The sequence below is a fragment of the Pogoniulus pusillus genome, chromosome 39 (assembly GCF_015220805.1).
Source record: "Pogoniulus pusillus isolate bPogPus1 chromosome 39, bPogPus1.pri, whole genome shotgun sequence".
Classification (NCBI taxonomy): Eukaryota; Metazoa; Chordata; class Aves; order Piciformes; family Lybiidae; genus Pogoniulus; species Pogoniulus pusillus.
In genome coordinates, this window is record NC_087302.1 from 952,140 (window position 1) to 971,591 (window position 19,452).

General features: G+C 62.9%; 1 protein-coding gene across 4 annotated transcripts in view; it reads left to right on the forward strand.

Moving 5' to 3' along the window:
- Nucleotides 1–19,452, forward strand: part of NAV1 (neuron navigator 1) — a 67,361-nt gene that overhangs the window by 35,859 nt on the left and 12,050 nt on the right. For 2 of the 4 annotated variants that reach the window (XM_064173924.1, XM_064173922.1), the window contains exons 4-8: nucleotides 83–185; nucleotides 4,309–4,665; nucleotides 16,569–16,707; nucleotides 16,920–17,217; nucleotides 18,712–19,408. In XM_064173924.1, coding sequence (XP_064029994.1) covers nucleotides 83–185; nucleotides 4,309–4,665; nucleotides 16,569–16,707; nucleotides 16,920–17,217; nucleotides 18,712–19,408 — 1,594 coding nt within the window. The remainder of the gene's footprint in view (nucleotides 1–82; nucleotides 186–4,308; nucleotides 4,666–16,568; nucleotides 16,708–16,919; nucleotides 17,218–18,711; nucleotides 19,409–19,452) is intronic. The other 2 variants (XM_064173920.1, XM_064173923.1) reach the window with 1 other exon arrangement.

Below are 19,452 nucleotides of genomic sequence, written 5' to 3' on the forward strand. Positions count from 1 at the left end.
CAGGGGCTGGGGGGGACAGATGTGGGCAAAGGGGTGCAGGACCCATTCATCCCTTCAAAGCCACCACCTTGTCTCTTTGCAGACCCTGAGTCCCAGAGGAAGAGGACGGTGCAGAATGTGCTGGACCTTCGGCAGAACCTGGAGGAGACCATGTCCAGCCTGAGGGGCTCTCAGGTGTCTCACAGGTGAGGCCCCAGCACCAGACCCCCACATTCCACAGCCAGGGTGCTTCCCAGAGCAGGGAGGGAGGCTGTGGTGGCTGGGAAGTGACAACCATACAGGTTGGAGTGAGCCAGCTCTGCCTCATGGCCTGGGGACCCTGTGCCAGGGGTCTTGGAGAGGTGTTCCCAGATCCTTGGGGTGTTATGCATGGGGCTGCAGCTGAGCAGTTCTGCCTCTTGTGCTCAGGAGCTGTGGGGATGAGTGGGGGTGGCACCAAGAGGAGTTGGTTGCTCCCAGACAGAGGCTGGGCTCAGTTCCTGGTGATCAGGTCTTCCTGAATGGACAGCTGGTGGTGAAGGTGTCCCCTGCACCTGCTCAGGTGTGGACCACAGGCTCCATCCCTCTTCATAACTCCTTTGCTCTGTGTAGAGTTGATGACAGAGAGACCCTCAGAGCTGCCCAAATGCCCAGCAGCCCAGAGGCAGAGGTGGGGTACCCTGGCCAGTGCAGAGCTGGTTGCACCCCAGGGTTGTAGCTGGGTCTGGGGTGACTGCTGTCTGCTGAGCCAGAGCAGTCTGTCTGTGTCTAGAGCTGTCGGACACCTTCCTGAAGCTGCCTGTGTCTCTCACTTGAGACCACTGCAGGATTAGATGTGCCTGGGGTCTCTGCAGAGGCTTCAGTCTCCTGCTTGGCAAAAGGGCCTGGCCCCTGGCAGAGTGGGCTGGGGGCTGCGAGTGTGGAGGGGGCATCTCCTCAGGGCACTCTCTCGGCTCTCACCCCCGCTGGTGCAGCCGCATTTGGGCTTAGCAAGAGAGGCTGTGCCGGGTGCCAGCCATCCAGGGAAGCTGTGGGTGCAGCTCTCGTCCTTCTCCTGGTGCTTGTTGCCACCTCGTGGCCTCCCTCCATGCTCATTTTTATGTTGCAAGAGGCGAAAGGCAGCAGCATCCTCCCTGCCCTTTACCCAACGCTCATCAGACCTGCCCTGGGTGACAGTCACAGAATCACAGACAGTTAGAGGTTGGAAGGGACCTCCAGATGTCATCGAGTCCAACCTCCCTGCCAAAGCAGGATCCCCCAGGGTAGTCCTCACAGGAATGCATCCAGGAAGGTTTTGAAAGTCTGCAGAGAAGGAGACTCCACAACCCCTCTGGGCAGCCTGCTCCAGGGCTCTGCCACCCTCACTGGAAAGAAATTTCTCCTCGTGTTGAGTTGAACCCTTCTATGGTCCAGTTTGTATCCATTGATCCTTGGCTTACTGCTGCTGACCAGACAAAAGAGCTTGGCCCCCTCCACCTGCCCCCTACTCCTCAGATATTTGTAGACATTGATATTTTCCTCTCCTCTTCTCTTCTCTTCTCTTCTCTTCTCTTCTCTTCTCTTCTCTTCTCTTCTCTTCTCTTCTCTTCTCTTCTCTTCTCTTCTCTTCTCTTCTCTTCTCTTCTCTTCTCTTCTCTTCTCTTCTCTTCTCTTCTCTTCTCTTCTCTTCTCTTCTCTTCTCTTCTCTTCTCTTCTCTTCTCTTCTCTTCTCTTCTCTTCTCCAGACTAAACAGCCCCAGGGCTCTCAGTTTCTTTCTACAGGGGAGATGCTCAAGTCCCCCACTCATCCTCGTAGCTCTCTGCTGGACTCTCTCCAGCAGGTCTCTGTCCCTCTTTAACTGGGGAGCCCAGAACTGGACACAGTATTCCAGGAATGGTCTCACCAGGGCAGAGCACAGGGGTGGAAGAACCTCCCTAGCCCTGCTGGTCACACTTGTGTTGATGCAGCCCAGGGTTGCCCTTGCCATCAGCTTTGTCCAGGAGGAAGCAGTTTGCTCCATTTAGCTCCTCCTAACCCAGAAGCTCTTCTAGACCTTGCTCATCTTTGCTGCACTTTCTGGCTTTTTTGGGGGCTGGAGACAGTAGAGCACTGGGGCAGGGGCGATGACAGTACAACATGGGCAGGGGGACTGGCAGCAGAGCACTGGGGCAGGGAGACTGGCAGGGGGCTGCAGCAATATCCCCAAGCTGCCTGTTTGCTGCAGTTGCCTGTCAGAGCCCTCTGCCCTTGGCTGACACAGGAGCTGGTTCCCAGCAGAGCTGCTCTGCGTTCTCCTTGTGTTGGCTCCACATTCCTCTGTGTCAGACTTCCCCTGCTGCCTCCTCAAGCCAGCCCTCAGCTCCTTGGCAAACCCTCTGCCAGCTCTGCTCTCAGGGAAGTAGGGCAGGGATCTTCAGGCTGATTAAATCACTGTTGCTGGTGGGGGTTGACTCTTGGCTCTCACTTCCCTTTCGTGTTGAGTTATGAGGACGTTGCACGGTGGAGGCCTCAGCCAGGTCCCTTCCACGGAGAAAAGTGACTGACCCCTGAGTTCTGTCCCTTAAGAGGGTCTTTAACACGTGAGGATCTTCCCTCTTAACCCATGGCAGCTGAGTTTGTTTGGCATCTTCCTCTGCCTTTGGTGAGGGCTCTCGTCCACCACCTTCTGGCAGCCTGGGCAGCTCCCTGCACCCCTCTGGGAGCTCCTCCGCAGCTGTGAGCTGGATTTTCCCTTCCCAGAGCTGTGTCAGCCCTTCCCTGCAGCGCTGTAATTACTCAGGGAGTTGCTAATTCTGCTCTCGGGAACGTTTCCTACAAACGTGTCTGGCACGGATGGCATCTGCGGCGCTCTGCGTGTGCCACGCACCGCCGCGGCCCCTGCGGCCGCTTTGGGCTCTCTCTTTTATCCCCTCCTCGGGTTTCTCTAGCTCCCTACGCTGCCTTCTTCGCATCCAGCAGCTGGGGGCTCAGCCTTGGCTGTTTCCTCTCCAGGGCACAGCTTCGTCCCTGTGCTCCTGGCAGCCTCTGCCCCCGGCTGCCCGAGCTTCCTTGGTGCCTTGCTGCTGGGGACGTGGTCTGCATCTGCTCCGAGCCGCCGGCAGAACATCCTTAAGCAGCCTTTGTGCTGCTGACTGAAACGGAACCCTTTGAGCTGCCCTCTCGGAGTTCTGCTTTACCAAACTTCCTCAGTGTTTATGCTGTTCCCTGTTTTAAATTCAGCACCGCAGCCGGGGGTTGGCTTTTGCTGCTCTAGGGAGTGAGCGTTCGGAGCCAAGTCGAGGGCTGTGGGTTCCCAAGTAGCTGCTCCCAGAAGTAAATCGGTTTTGGTGTCCAAATTTAGTCTCAGCATCACTCTCTAGACTGCCATTTGCCCAAAATACATCCCGAGAGGTGTGGGGAGCAGCTGGGCTTCCCTCCCTGCGGGTAACGTGTCCGTGGGCTCCGGGCTGGCTCTGGAGAGCTGCACACCCGTGGGCAGCTCCATGGGGCTGGGCAGCTCTGTCTCGGGCTGTCCCCTCCTGCCCGGATGTGGAGGTTGGCTCTGCAGGGGTGTGGTGTGGGATGCTGATGCAGGGAGCTGGTACCGGCTTTGCCCCTCAGCAACCTTTCTCTCATAGCCTCTGCTGTCCCTGTCCCCACCCCAGTTTGTCCTGTCCTGGGCCACATCTGGAGTGCAGATGTGAAATGATGGGGGTGAAGTGGCTGAGAGGGAGCAGCTTTTGGGCTTTCCACTAAAGGCTGCCTGTTAGTGGGGTTCAGCACAACTCGTCTGGGGGTTGGGCTGCTCTCCAGAGAGGTGCTGACCCTTCTGCCACAGCGTGTTTGCCACCAACCCTGGTGGCACCCAGCCCCTGCCTTGAGGAGGGTGGATGAGGCCATGTAGGGAGCAAAACCTTCGTGGGGCGGTGGGGCTGTAGAGTCACAGAATCACAGAAAAATCCAGGTTGGAAGAGACCTTCAGGATCACCAACTCCAACCTGTAACCCTACTCTGTAGGGAGGCACAGACCTCCTGATTGCACCCCATGTGCTGCTCCACGGTCCCTGGGGAGAATTGGCACCACCAGACACCAGTGGGGTTGCACCTGTGGGTCCTGGGGCATGGGATGCTGTGCTGGTACCTGATAGGGGGACAGGGGGGACCATCCCATGCCAGCTGAGCTGAAGGAGGGTCCAGGACAGACAGATGTCCCTGCACCCACACCCCTGGGAGCCTCTGGCTGTGCCTCAAAATGGGCACTTTGGCTTCCTGAGCATTTGCAGTCCCAGGTCTGGGGGAGCAAAGCAGGGCACAGACCTCTGCTGCCCACGGTGCCCTGCCCTAACCCCCCCTGCGTGCTGTGCCCGCAGCTCTCTGGAGATGACCTGCTACGACAGCGACGACGCCAACGCCCGCAGCGTCTCCAGCCTGTCCAACCGCTCCTCGCCGCTCTCCTGGCGCTATGGGCAGTCGAGCCCGCGCCTGCAGGCGGGCGATGCGCCCTCGGTGGGGGGCAGCTGCCGCTCCGAGGGCACCCCCAGCTGGTACATGCACGGCGAGCGGGCACACTACTCGCACACCATGCCCATGCGCAGCCCCAGCAAGCTGAGCCACATCTCCCGCCTGGAGCTGGTGGACTCGGACGACGTGGAGCTGAAGTCAGGCTACATGAGCGACAGCGACCTGATGGGCAAGACCCTGACAGAGGATGAGGATATCACCACAGGGTAAGTGCCCGTGCCAGGGCTCGTGTCTGGGCTGGGCCTCTCCTGGAGCTTCTCCCAGCTCCTGTTTGGGTTTGTTGGTTGATGGGCATTGGGCCCAGCGGGGGTGGATGGCACAGAGCTCAGGGGCCAGGCTGGCTGGGTGGGTGGGTGGTGTCCCTGCATCCCAGGAGATGCTTTCCCACCACCGAGGCAGTGTAGTGCTGCCAGTGCTGGTGCTGCCAGACCAGCTGGGGCTTCTCAGGGCTGCCAATCTCTGAAGTGGGGCATGCTGCTGTCATGGCATGTGGGAAGTGCCCAGCTTCATCTGAGTGCCCCCAGAGCAGGGGACTGAGAACAGTGTGTGGTGTGGGGCTACAGGAGCCCTGTCAGGGTAAGCTCTGCTGCTTTTGGAGGTGCTCTGCCAGTTGGCACCAGTGGGTCTGGGCTGATGCCCTTCACCTTGCCACTGAAGGGAGGTCCTGCATCCACCCAGGAGAGTTGGTGGCTTACAGCGGGACAAACTGGGTTGGCTCTCAGCAGCCCAGCTAGGATCAGGCACTGGGGTGTGACCATGCTGGGACAGGGTCCCCTCCTCATGTGCCTCTGTCCCTCCATCCTCAGTGCCAGGACCACCTCCTCCCAGGTGGGCACAACCCAGCACGCCCTGGGCTCCTGTTCCCTTCCCAGATGCATCTGGCTCCTGCTGTGCTGTGGAGGTGCCCCTGGCCCTGGCAGGGCTCCAGGGTTTCAGCACGTTGGAGGTTTCCTGTTTCAGCACAGGAGAAAATAAATAACTGCAGCATTTGAGTTGTCCCAGAGCAGGAGGAGGAATTTGGCCTCCTGACAGTGCTGCTCTGGCCCTCCTGGGGTGGCCACAGTCACGTCAGCTCATTGTGGGATGGAGCACAGCTCACAGCTTCATGCCCATCCTGGGGGCCAGCGCTACCCAGACATGGCCTGGAACCAGGTTACAGCTGGAGGGGACACAGTGAGGGATGCCTGTGCTGGCCTCTGCCCCTGCAGTGCTCTGGTGTGGGGGTGAGAATGTCCATGGCACTGGGGGGGCTGCCCTGTGCTTGTGAACAGGGGTGCATTGTGCTGGCTCAGTGTGGACCCCTCCTGGGGACTGTAACCCATTGATTGGCAGCCAAAGGTGGCATGTCACCTCCTGCTGATACTGGCTGCTGGACTGCAGGGTGTGGTAGGCAGTGGGGTGGCTATGGACTGTCCCAGAGAGTTGGGGCACCAGTGGGTCAGGCTGTGGGTGTGACACTGCTCCCTGTCTTGCTGTAGCCTCATCTTGCAGCTGCTGGTGCTGGAGGATAACCTTGGGGTGTCCTTGGCTGTGGAGGCAGTGCTGGGAGGGGTGAGGCAGAGCAGCATCTCACTGCTATCAGCCAGAACAGGCAGAGTGGGGGAAGGGGCAGGTCTGCTGGTACCCTCTGGGCTCACCCTCTCTGTGCCCCAGGCAGGGCCCACTTTTCCTGGGAAGGCCCAGGCTTTGAGGATGGAGCCCTGCATAGCTCAGCCTCCCACGAGGCCCTGGCAGCACCACAGTTCCCCAGTGCTGGTGAGGCTTTCAGTGCCACAGTGAGCTGGGCAAGCAGTGCCAGGGCTGGGTGCCCCACTCCTTGCTCTCCAGTTCAGCATCTCCAGTGTGATGCCCTGGATGTGACCCACGTGAAATCCCCAGTGCTGGGTGCTTTCTGCTGGGTATTGCTCCCCAGAGATGGGTGCAGGAGGGCGGCTGGGGCAGCACAGGGGCATCTTCTCAGCAGGGGCAAGTCACCAGAGTGCTGCTGGCAGATGAGGCTGTGCAGTGGCCCAGTTACTGCTTTGTCCTTCATGGTCCTGCAGCAGGACTCAGGTGGGGTCCCCTAGAGCAGGCAGCATGGCAGGGCCCTGAAGGATGTCCCTGCCTGGGTTCTGGTAGATCCTGAGGTGCCCTATCCAGGAGCCTGGGCACTGGGTGCAGAACCTGGGTAAGGGAGCAGGTTCAGCCCCTCCTTGCCAGAGCCAGCCAGGGTGAAGAGCTGCCCTGCCAGCCAGGAGCACTCACCCATCACATCCCTTCACTCATCACATCCCCTCACCCATCACATCCCTTCACCCATCACAGCCCCTCACCCAGCAGAGCCCATCACCCATCACATCCCCTTGCCCATCTCGTCCCCTCACCCAGCAAAGCCCATCACAGCCCCTCACCATTCACATCCCCTCACCCATCACGTCCTCTCACGCATCACATCCCCTCACCCGTCACATCCCCTCACCCATCACATCCCCTCACCCACCACATCCCCTCACCCACCACATCCCCTCACCCATCACAGCCCTTCACCCAGCAGAGCCCATCACAGCCCCTCGCCCATCTCATCCCCTCACCCACTGCAGCCCCTCATCCTTCCCAGCCCCTCATCCATGACATCCTCTCACTCTTCCCAGCCCCTCACCCATCGCATCCCCTCACCCTTCCAGCCCCTCTCCCAGCCTGCTCGCTGGCTCTGACCTAGAAAGCAGCAGCGCCGCAGGCCGCGTCTCGCCGTGCCGCTAATGCACCGGGCAGGATGTGCCGCAGCTGGGACCGTCCGCCCCAGCCCGGGCCGCCGGGCAGCGCCGAGCTCCCCGCGCCGGCGCACAGCCAGCGCCAGGGCACTGGGTCAGAGGCGGCTCGGAGGGCGCCGTGGCACATCCCCCTCGCAGAGGTGGTGGCACAGCGTCCCGCTCGCAGAGCTGCGGGGCCGTGGGATGCGACCCGGGGTCCCCATGGCTCGCTGGGGAGGCAGCCTGGGAGGAGAGAGGGCAAAGGTAGGTGAGGCACGGCTGGGGCATGATGCCTGCCCGCGGGGGTGTCAGGGTGAATTTGGCAGGGTGGTGGCTGGGGTGAGCCCAGAGGAGCAGTCGGTGGGGTGCTGGGCTCCAGCTCAGACAGAATGGGATGGGTAGGTCTGGTGGTGGGAGTGGGGATCGGCTGGGGACAGCCCAGCTCCCAGCCATGTTTGCTGTCTTGGCATCCTGGCTCTTTACCCGCCTGTGCCCACTTGCCCGTGGCTGTCAGGTGCTCACACCTCCTCTCCACTTGCTGCTGGTTTTGGAGTGCGGAGGGCTCTGGGTTTGTCCTCCTTGTTTGGCAGCTTGACCCTTCTTTTGTTCCCCTTGTCACTGTGTCCTCCTCGTGCTTTGCAGTAGAGCAGCCCTCAGCTGGAAGCAGCCTCGCTGGAATGTGCCTGTGCCACTGCTGGCACCGTGGTGTGTGAAGGGCCTGGCATGGGCAGTGAGCTCTGCTTAACAGGGCAGCGTTCACTGGGATGGTGCTGCTCTCCTGCCCTGTCCTGCCTGCGTGGGAGGGCTGGCAGGGCACAGGCAGGGACAGCACCAACCCCATGGCTGCTTCCCTGGCACTGAAAAATCTTTGGTTGCTCCCTTAGCAGCCTCAGGCTCCCTCCTACTGCCACTCAGTGTGCCACCTGCAGCCCCCTGCCCCGATGCCAGTCCCTGGAAGGGTGCAGTGCTGCCAGTGATGCTTTCCCACTCCCTGACCTGGCTGGGTATGTCTTCTGGACACTGGAGGTCACCCCACTGGGGGCACATCCAACATGTGTCCACCCACTGCCAGGGGACCTCTGCAGGTGTATGGCCACAGCACAGTGCTGGGGCCACAGTGCTGGGGCAGTGGTGTTGGGGCCACAGTGCTAGGGCAGTGGTGCTGAGGCAGTGGTTCTGGGGCAGTGTTTGTGGGGCTGCAGTGCTGGGGCAGTGGTGCTGAGGCAGTGGTTCTGGGGCAGTGTTTGTGGGGCTGCAGTGCTGGGGCCACAGTGATGGGGCAGTGGTGCTGAGGCAGTGGTTCGGAGGCAGTGTTTGTGGGGCTGCAGTGCTGCAGTGTGGGTGCAGTGCAGGTGCAGTGTGGGCACTTCGTGTGCAGACCTGTGCATGACTCAGGCAGCACAGGGCAGGTGGGGAGCAGCCGAGTGGAATGTTCCAGCTGGGCTTTGCCGGGTTTTGTCTGGGCCACATCCTGCGTGCCTGGGCGGTGCCAGCTCCTCCCCGTGGAGCTCTGTCCCTGCAGTGCAGCTGCACACCGATGTGTCCCCCCTGTGTCGTGTGTGCTCAGGGGCTGCTGTGAGCAGCTCTGGTGGGTCCTGGGTGCTGGCACAGGGGTGGGTGAGTGTGTGCCCCCCCGGGTGTTCCCTGGGGCCATCTGGGAGGTGGTGAGGAGTCAGCCAGGTGCTGTGGTTGGGAGCTCATGGGGTGCTGCACCATGAGGCTCCTCCCCTCCCACACAGGACAGGATCTCAGGCTGAGGGCATGGCAGGTGGTGTCTTATCCCTGCTTTGCCCTGACCTGCCACATCCCCTGGGCCTAGAGCACACCCTGCTTGATGTCCTTTCCATCACCCTCCTGTTGTCAGGCCCTTCACCAGCCGACCTGTTCCTCAGCTGCTGGGAGGGTGCTAGGATGCTTTGAATGTCCCTGAAGGGCTCTATCAGGCCACTGCACCCAGTGCAAGGGCTCAGCACTGCAAGGGCTCAGCAAGGTCCAAGCATCTCCTTGTGGCATACCTCATGCTGTGGGGCAGGACACTGGGTGGTGGTTGGAGGGACCTGCTGTGTGGCCTTGTCCATGGCTTAGTTTCCCTTGGTCCACCCAGCCAGCTGGGAGTGCGTTGGGGCAGGGGATCTGTGGGTCAGGGCAGGGCAGAGCTGCTCTCAGTGGGGTATAGAGGAGGAGGAGGAGGAGCAGCACCTCTTCCTGGCTGTGGCACACAGGATGACCTGTGGGGACATGGCAGCTCAGCTCAGCCGTGCCCCTCAGATGGTGTTTGTGGGATGAGCAGCTCACCAAGTGAGGTCCCCAGGGACAAACTGGGATAAACTGGCTTTGTCCTTGGATCCCCATGGCAGCAGAGTCCTGTGGAGTTGCCCAGGCTGGACTCATCCTGCCCCTCTGGCAAGAGTATGGGTGCTGCAGGGCCCAATCCTGCCATCCTCAAGCACTGGGCTGGGTGAGCAGGGAGGCAGTGAAGGGGGCTGGCTGCTGACTCAGCACCTTCTCGCTGTGATGGCTGTGGGAGTGCTGCTGCTGGTCGCTGGTGATCCTTGTGTGCTGCAGGGCCTTGGGCGTGCAGGCATTGCCCCGAGCCTGGCAGGGCTGTGCACATCCCCTGGGCCTCTCAGTGCTCTGGGGAAGTCCCCGTGCAGCCCTGGGGCCACCATGGTTTGGAGGTGTCCTTTTGTGTCTTGGTTTTGGAGGTAGCAGCGATCCCACCCCAAAACCCCTGTGGGCTGAGTACTGTCCTGACTGTGTTCACAGGCATGAAATGGAGCTGTGGCAGCAGCCTTTGGCACCGGGAGTGTGAGTGGTGGCACACATCCCATGCCACCCCGATGGTGCCACTGGCGGCTGGGCGCTGCAGAGCCTGCGGTCACCTCTGGAGGGGCTGCTGGCAGCACCCCCGGGAGGGATGCTCTAGAGCTGGCACCCGCCGTGCTCTGGCTGGCCTGGCTCTGGCTTCCCCACAGCTCCCTGAGCTGGGCGCAGGCCGGAGCAGATGTTTGGCTCAGCTCCCCGGGAGCAGCAGGGGAGCAGCCTCCCTCCTCTCCTGCTCCGAGCAGGATTGGCTCTGGCGCTCTGCTCCCTTCCCTTGAACGCCCTCCGCTCGGCTTTGGCCGGTCCAGCCTGACCCCTCACCACCATCCCAGAGGGTCCATGAGGTCATTTCTCACTGGGGACATCCCGCGGGGCACGGCCATGGCCCTGCACGTGGCCCAGCGTGTGTGCGAGGCCCCAGCGCGGCTGCTGGGGGTGCTGGGAAGCAGCTGGGGCACAGGCATGGATAAATATTTGCTGTGCCGCCTGCCGGGGCTGGGGGGGGTCCAGCTGGGAGCTGGGGACAGGCCCAGCAAGGGGCCCCAAAACACCACCGGTCACTGCCACCACTGCATCCTTCCTCTAAGCCTGTTCCAGCTGGCTCCTGGTTTTGGGGTTTGACTTTGGGTGCCCAGTGCAGAGCCTGGAGCCCTGGAGCAGCCGCACGGAGGGTGCTGTGGGAGGGGGTTACAGGGCTCAGGGCTCGCAGGGCAGATGGAGGTCAGCGCACGCCCTTGGCTTGGGAAGCTCCTCGATGGGGCTGGGCGTGGACACGGAGCGGAGCCGAGCCCAGAACTAGACCTCACATGCCCCCATGCCCCGGGGAGAGCTGCTTGGGGGAGAGCTCCCCCCGAGATCTGACTGCCCACCCATTTGCCATCCAGGGAGCTCAGATGCTGGCTTTGCCCCTTGCCCCGTGCCACCCTGCCACCTGCGGAGGGCGCTGGCCGCTGCTGGCAGAGGGGTCGGAGGGCAGCGGCTCGTCCGCAGGCGCGGAGCGGAGTTTCGCAAGCAGGCTGAGTCACATCGCCCCCGCCCCGGCGCTGCCCCGGGCCGCTGCGGCCGGCGGCGGAGCTGGCACTGTGCCCCCAGCGAGGCTTCGTCTGTCACCTTCCAGAGCAGCTGGGGATCCCCGCACGGGGACAGCTTCCTCTGGGCTTTCCACTGCTCCGGGGGAGAGGTGACCCCGCACTGACCCGCTGCAGTGAGGCTGGCTGAGCTCACAGCCCTGCTGGCATGGGTGCCAGGCCCGTGGTTGGGTTTCACGGCTGCTCTCTTTGCCGGGGCGGGGGTGGATGCTGCCTGACGTCCACACAGCCTGAGCCTCGCTGCCTCCAGGGGATCCGACCTGGCTCTTACTGCACAGAGCTGGAGCAGAGGCAGGGCCTGGGCTATAAGTCTGCCCTTGCAGGGGCCATGTGAGCTCTGCGTGCCCCTGAGGGGAGGTCCCCACGCCTTGGGGGACCTGGAGGCCAGGAGCCAGAGGCTGTGCTACCTGGGGGACAGGAGACTAAACCAGCAGCTGGGGTGCGAGGCTGATCCTCTTCTCCTGGGTGAGCTCGAGTCAGACCCTCTTCCCCTGCCTCAGTTTCCCCTTCTGCAAGGTCTCTGCTGCCCTTATTGCTCTAAGTATAGCTTTGGTGAGGGTGCCAGATCCAGGACCTGAATTGTGAGCAGCAAGCACCCAGGGGAAGGGCAGTCTGGGCTGTGGCTGTGGCTGGCACTACCTGGGGGGGGGGGGGGGGGGGGGGGGGGCGGGGGGGAGGGCTGGGGGTTTGGGAGGATCCTGGAGAGTACACAGAGGTTTATGGGGGATAGGGAGAACTTAGAGGAATTGATGGGGTTGTGAGTGAGTCTGGAGCGGTCTGGAGGAGTCCTGGGGGTGCTTGGGTCTGTTACAGGAGCAGAGGGTGAGCAGTGGGATGTGGGGATCCTAAAACAGTCTGGGCCAGGTTGTGGGTGCCAGGATGCCCTGAGGCAGTTCCTGAGGTGGATGTGAGGGGGAAGCAGAGCCTCCCTCGCCCACACCCACAGGGAGCCCCAGTCGTGATTTATGAAGCTAATTGCTTTTTCTGCCCCATTAACTGGAGGAAAAGGGGAGGAAGGGAAGAGGGAGAAGCCCCGGCTGTGCCTGTGCCTTCCTCACTGGTTCTGCCAGAGCAGCTTGCAGCTGTGATGGGGGATGTCAGTGGCACATCCACAGAGCACCCTTGGTGCCAACAACCCACAGATGTGGGGTGCCCAGATGCAAGCCTCATATCCTGCAGTGACCACAACAGAGCAGGAGAAAAGGGCAAAGACAGAGCACAAGAGGCTAGCCTCAGTCTAGGGTGGGCTTCAGGCAGGCTGTGGGGATTTGGCAGCACCAGCCTGGCAAGGACTCAGTGCTGGAGGCCCTGCGTGGTGCTGGTGGGTCTGTCTGGAGCATGGGTGGGTGTCAGTGCCAGTGTGAGATGGGTGAAGCAGGGAGACTTTGAACCGTCTGGCTCCATCCACCAAAAAGCGCTGCTGAGAAATGGACTGGGAGTGCACTTCTGCAAGGGCATCTGTGCCAGTGACGGTGCCAGTGATGATGCTGGTGGGGCTGCTGTGGGCAATGACAATTCTTCACCTTTATTGCACCAGTCTGGTCTCTGACATGGTTGTAGCTGCCTTTTCTGGTGGCTGCCATGCCAAACTGTGCCAGGATGGCTCCCCCCTGTCAGTTTGAGCACCCCAGGTCTGAATCTGGGCCCAGCAAAAGCCATAGCTGCTCCTGTGAGCGCTGCCCCAGCGGCCGTGGTGGGGCTAAGGCCAGAAGGGGAGGGAGGGGATGGTGTCCGGCACCGTGCCAGGCCGGAGAGGCCGTGGGGATGTGATGCTGAACAGGCTGTGCCGCCGCACCCCCTGGTGTGCACCACTGTGGGCCTGTTGCTGTGGCAGGGCTGGGGGGTACCACGCAGTGCCAAGAGCCAAGAGCTGCCGAGAGCATGGTGGGTGCAGGCAGGGTGTGATTGGTGGCACGGGGATGGTTGGGCACCGGCGTCGTGCGTGCCACAGCAGCTTGCCTCGCTGGGCCAGCACCGTGCAGCCGGGCGATGGAGGCAGCCAAGAGGCGTTGCCGAGGAAGGCGTGAGGAAGGAATTACCGATTTCCCAGCCCGCAGGGACCGGCTCCGCGCTGCCAAGGCTGCAGTTAACTCCCTCTGCCCATCGCTGCCGGGCTGCCCGGGGTGTCCCCGGTGGCACCACCGCGGCAAAGAGCCTGCCTTGGGCTGCAGCTCCGGCTCTGGTGCGAGAGGGGGAGAAGCAAGAACAGAACAGGGCTGCTTGGTGGCTGAAGCACAGAGGTGCCAGGGCGGTAGGATCTGGGGTCCAGCGCCCAGCGGGGCTGGGCAGGGGCCGAGCTCTCCGTGGGACCCGCAATGAGAGGTTCTGCCTTCGGGGAGGGGGCTTGGAGAGGTTTGGGGGATGCTGTGGTCAGGCCGAGGGTTGGCCCAGGTGGCACTGGTGTCTCCTTGCGGCTGCTCTGGGGGCACTGGTGCTGCCTGTGGCGACATGGACGAGGGCTTCTGGGCTCGGGGGGCTGTGGGTCGAGCCAGGAGGGATGCTGGGCTGAGGCTGGGGGCACCGGTGACAGGGGTGCGGGAGTTATGGGCTGGGGGGGACACCGGACGTGGGTATGGGGACTTGGCTACGGGACTGAGGCGGTAGTGGGGGAGGGTCGGGACCCCGGACCCCTATCCCATCCGGGCAGGGGTCGGGGGCGCGGCGTGCCGAGGCCGCTGCCGCTTTAAGGCGTGGGCAGCGCGGGGCGGTCCCGCCGCCGCCCCTCCCGCCCGGCCCGGCGGGGCCGCGGGCAGCACCATGCTGCGGGCGGGGAGGCCGCGCCGCGCCCCGCGCCTGGCCAGCAGGTACCGGGCGGGGACGGGCGCGGCTGTGCACCGGTGTGATGCCGGTACCGGCACCGGGCGGGGCGGGCGCGCTGCGGACGGGCGGGCGGGCGGCCGGAGCCAGACAAAAGCCGTGCGCCCCGGGGCCGCTCCACGGGCGCTGCTTTGTCTCGGCCGCGCTGCGGGGGGGAAGGCGAAAGGAAGGGACGGGGGGATCCGGGCAGCGCAGCCCCGCCCGGTCCCGCAGCAGTAGGGGCGGCTCCGGCCCCCCCCCCGCCCCGGCCCCCTCCTCGCACCTGCAGCGCGGCCGGGCCCCCGCGGCGCTCTCTGGGCTCCGCAGCGCCTGCTCAGCGGAACTGACCCCTCCGGAGCGGGCTGCTGGGGCTGCGTGCCCGGGCGGGGGGCTCCGGGCGCGGCCGGGCCATCAGCAGAGCCGAGCATCCCGCGCACCGCCGCCGCAGGCCACCCCCGATCTCCCCGGGGTGCAGCCGCCGCCTCAGCCGGGGTCGGGCTGTGCAGCACCGGGGCCGTGTCGGAACCTTTGTGCCGGTGCCGGGGGGCGCGGCAGGCTGGGTCGCGCTGCCGCAGTCCCTGCCGCGCTGTCACCGCTGCCCTTGAGCGTCCCCTTCCCTGCGAGCTGCGGAGTGCGGCGCTTGCAGGGGTCCCGGCGCATCGCTGCCGCCAGCGTGGGCTCGGTGCCGGCTGGAGGGAGGTGGGGAGCTGCTCGGGGTACGATGGGGGGTCTGGAGCACAAAGCAGGGGCTGAGCTTTGCCCCCAGTGTGGCACTGTGGTGTGGCTGCCTCCTTCTGGGGTCTGTGGGGGGCACTCAGGTGGCCCCAGCTGGCAGGGAGTGGGGTGCCAGGGCTGAGACACGCTCTGAGAATGTGTAACTGCCAAGGTGCTGTGCTGTAGCCCGGGTCGAGGCTTCCTTGCTTTGCCACGCACATGCCTGCTTTGGGGACCACTTAACCAGATGTGTGACACATAGGAGAGTCAGGAGACAACCCACAGTGGGCAGCTGGCTCCCAGGCCTCACCCCATGGCTTGAGTGTTGGGATGTCACCTGGCACCTCTCATAATGCCCTTCCTTGCCGTGAGTTTGCTAAGGAGAGAATGGAGTCACCTCGTGCCCCAGTTCAGCCCCTGCTCCTGTGCCCAGGGCTTCCCAGGGCATCAGGAGAGGCTTCCCACCAGACACTGGGAGAGCTCTGGGGGTTTGCCCTGACACACCATGAGAGCCAGAATGAAGAGACCCCAGCACCACATTTGGTCCCAGGCCACGTGCCCACAGGACCAAAACTCTACCCACAGGCTTGCCAAAGCCCTGCCTTGCTCCCAGTGCTGCCGACTGCCAGTGTGATGTCAGCCTGGGAGAGGAGCTCTGGGGTGGGGATTTCTGTCCCACTGAGAAGTTACCCCCAGTATAGGGACTGGTGATGGGAGGTGCTCAGAGCTGGGTAGCCCAGCAGCACATCTTGGGTACATGACTGCTCTTCCTGGGCAGCAGTGCCCACAGGGCTCTGTCCCAAAAGCTGCTGTGGGGATGCAGGGGCTGCCCGTGCCAGCTCTGGCCTGTCTTGGTGTCCAGGAAAAGCAGAGTGCGTGGGGCAGGCTGGAGGGCGCTGGGGCTACCTGTGTTCCTCTGTCGTGGGCGTTCTGGAGGGGGTGGTGCTGGCAGTTGCTTGTGTCCTGGCACTTGGAGGAGATAGTGGTGGCTATTGCTTGTGTCCTGGCACCCCGGCTGGTGGAGATGCCCAGCAGGTGTCCTCTCCTCTGGCAAGCTACACTGTTCTGTCCATCCAGAGTTGCAGTGTCCCATGGATGACATTAAGCAGCTTCACCAGCTGCTGGGGCTCTGGTTCTGGCTGAGTTCCTCCTGCACCTCTGTGACCCCAGTGCCAGGAAATGTACATCTCTGGCAGGCACCAGGGCTGGCTGCAGCTCTGCTCCCTTCTCTTGCACTGCTGCTTGTCACCTCCAGCCTCTCAGAGCCCCCTTGAAGGCTGCAGGGCCTCGCTGACCTACTCAGCTGCTGACCTGAATGGGGCTGTGCTCATCATGCTGGAAAGTGCTCCGTGCCCGTCTGTGCCGGATCGCTGCGGGCACAGCCCTGTGCTGCGGGGCCAGCCGGGGCCGTGGGGCGAGCAGGCAGCTGCTAGCCCAGCGTGGTGCTGAGTGACAGTGCTGGAGATAGGCTTCTGCATGGTCCACTGAGCCCCTGGCACGGAGCAGCTGCCCTGGCACAGCGGCAATGTCTCTACCTGCTGCCTGTGCCTGCTGTGGATGCTGGATGAGGGGAGCAGGGTGTGGCAGGAGGAGCAGGTGGTGGATGGGTGCCAGCTGAGGGAGGGTGCAGGGTGCCTGGCTCGTTTACTCCAGTCAGTCCCTGCCCTTTCTGGCAACCCTGCCGACCCTCTTGGTGGGGCAGGGCACAGGGGTGGTGCTGCCAGGCCTGCTGACCTCCCTATGCTGTGCAGGCACCTTCCAACCCCACAAAAAACTCGCAGGGGCTCTAATAGGAGGGCATGGGCTTGCTGGGGCTTGTGTGCCAGCAGAGCACCAATCCTGTGCCAGTCGCTGTTGGAAGCTGGGATTTGTGTCCCCGAGCCGGGAAATCCTGCAGGTGGTAGGACCCAGCAGGCAGATGCTGGGCAGGGGAGTCTCATGCTGTCTCTGTCCTTGCAGCTGGGATGAGAGCAGCTCCATCAGCAGTGGCCTCAGTGATGCCTCTGACAACCTCAGCTCGGAGGAGTTCAATGCCAGCTCCTCGCTCAACTCCCTGCCCTCCACCCCCACTGCCTCACGACGGAACTCAGCCATAGCGGTAGGTGCCCACAGCACCTGGGCCCTTCCTGGCACCAGTCCTGGCTTGGTGCTGCCACTTCTATGGGGAAGGGGGGATGAATGGTGCCGGTGTGGGGGAACTGAGGCATGGCACAGGGGGCCTGGTGCCCCTTTCTCCCTGCCAGCTGGTGCTCCCTGAGGACAGGTTTGGAGTGGGTGCCAGGAGCATCTCTGACTCCCCTTTGCCCACAGCTGCGCACAGACTCAGAGAAGCGCTCGCTGGTGGAGAGTGGCCTCAGCTGGTACTGTGAGGGCGAAGAGAAGGCGTCCAAGAAGCTGGACTACGACAGCAGCAGCCTAAAGATGGAGCACAGCTCCTCCAAGTGGCGGCGAGAGCCCTCGGATGGTGGTGAAGAGGGTACCAAGGGTGGCGAACTGAAGAAGCCTGTCAGCTTGGGCACCCCGGGCTCCCTCAAGAAGGGCAAGACCCCTCCGGTGGCTGTGACCTCCCCCATCACCCATACAGCTCAGAGCACCCTCAAAGTGGCAGGTGAGACTGAGTTCAGGCAGGGACCAGCTCTTCTGATAAGGAGAGATTTGGGTGGCATCTTCATGGGCCCTCCCTGAACGCACTGGCCACAGGATGCCCTGTGGCTGTGCTTGGACCTGGGGACTGGAGCAGGTGGCAAGGCTGCTTGTCCCTGCAGGTGGGTGCTGAGTCTGGACTCACAATAAGTCCTGCTTGCCTGGGGCTGTGCCAGCCCCATGACCTCATGGACATGAGCTGAGCTGGAGGCCAGCTGGATGCACCAGTGTCCTGGTTGTGGCTCTGCCCTGGCACCTGGGGTGGAGGCATGTCCCTTTGTTCTCCATCAGAACATGGACAAGGGAAGGGCTACAGATGTCTATAGTTCCATCAGGCCTTCGGCATGCTCCCACACCACCTTCTCTCCAAATCAGTATCTCTCCAATTTCATGGGTGGGCTGCTCAGTGGATGGGGAATTTGTTGGATGAGTGCATCCAGAGGGTAGTGATCCACACAGGTCGATGTCCAGATGGAGATGAGTGATGTCCCTCAGGGGTCTGTACTGGGAATAGTGCTCTTTAATGCCTACATTAGTGGCATGGGCAGGGGGATTGAGACACCCTTGGCATGTCTGCAGGTGACACTTTTAGGGATGGGAACAATCCAGAGGGATCTGGACAAGCTCAAGAAGTGACTCTGTGTCAAGCTCATGAAGTTCAACAAGGCCAAGTGCAAGCTCCTGCGCCTCAATCAGGGCAAGCCCCAGTATGAGTGCAGGCTGGGGCTGAAGGGCTGGGGAGCAGCCCTGGGAGAAGGACTTGGGGTGCTGGGGGTGCAGAGCTGGACAGGAGCTGGCACCGAGCACTGCCAGCCCAGCCCCAGCCTGATCAGCAACAGTGTGGGCAGCAGGGGCAGGGAGGAGATTCTGCCCCTCTGTTGTGCCTGCTGAGACCCCCCCCTGCAGTGCTGGGGCAGCTCTGGAGTGCTCAGCACAGCACAGACAGGGACCTGCTGGGGCAGGGCCAGAGGAGGCCACAGCAGTGCTGGCAGGGCTGGAAGGGCTCTGCTGGGAGCCAGGCTGAGAGCTGGGGGTGTGCAGCCTGGGGAGGAGAAGGCTGCAGGGAGACCTTCTGGTGGCCTTGCAGTGCTGCAAGGGCTGATCAGAAATCTGGGGACAGACTTTTGAGCAGGGCCTGCTGTGGCAGGACAAGGGGGGATGGATTTAAACCAAAAGAAGATTTAGATTGGATGGAAGGAGAACATTCTTGACATTGAGAGTGGGGAGACCCTGGCCCAGGTTGCTCAGAGTAGATGCCCCATGCCTGGAGCCACTGCAGACCATGTTAGATGGAGCTCTGAGCAACCTGGTCTGAAGGTGCTGGGTGACCTTCAGAGGTCCCTTCTAGCCCAGACTGTTCTGTGGTTCCATGAGCCGATGTCCCTGTCCTGGCTCTGCTGGCTCGCGTGCAAAGGTGCCCAGAGCCTGCCGGGACACTCACCTGTCCTTCCCTGCCCAGCAGGCAAGCCTGAGACCAAAGCCACGGACAAGAGCAAGCTGTCTGTGAAGGGCACAGGCCTGCAGCGCTCCTCCTCCGACGCCGGCCGGGACCGCGCTGCCGACGCCAAGAAGCCACCGTCAGGCCTGACGCGGCCCTCGGCCTCCAGCTCCTTTGGCTATAAGAAGCCAGCTCCTGCCACCGGCACCGCCACTGTCATGCAGGCCGGGGGCTCGGCCACGCTCGGCAAGGTGCAGAAGAGCTCCGGCATCCCTGTCAAGCCGGTGAGCGGGAGGAAAACCAGCCTGGACGTGTCCAACGCGCCCGAGCCTGGCTTCATGGCCCCGGGGGCTCGCTCCAACATCCAGTACCGCAGCCTGCCCCGGCCGGCCAAGTCCAGCTCCATGAGCGTGACTGGCGGCCGCGGCGCCACCCGCCCGGTCAGCAGCAGCATTGACCCCAGCCTGCTGAGCACCAAGCAGGGCGGCATCTCGGTGTCGCGGCTCAAGGAGCCGTCCAAGGTGGGCGCTGGCCGTGGTGCGCCGGCCCCGGTCAACCAGACCGATCGGGAGAAGGAGAAGGCCAAGGCCAAGGCGGTGGCGCTGGACTCCGAGTGCAGCACGATGAAGAGTGTGAGCTCGCCCGAGAGCACCCCAAAGGCCCAGGCCAACCTCCCGCCAGCGGCTAAGGTGGCCGAGCTGCCCCCCACGCCCCTCAGGTACAATCCTTTCGCTTCCAAGGGCAGCAGGGGCCTGGCATGGC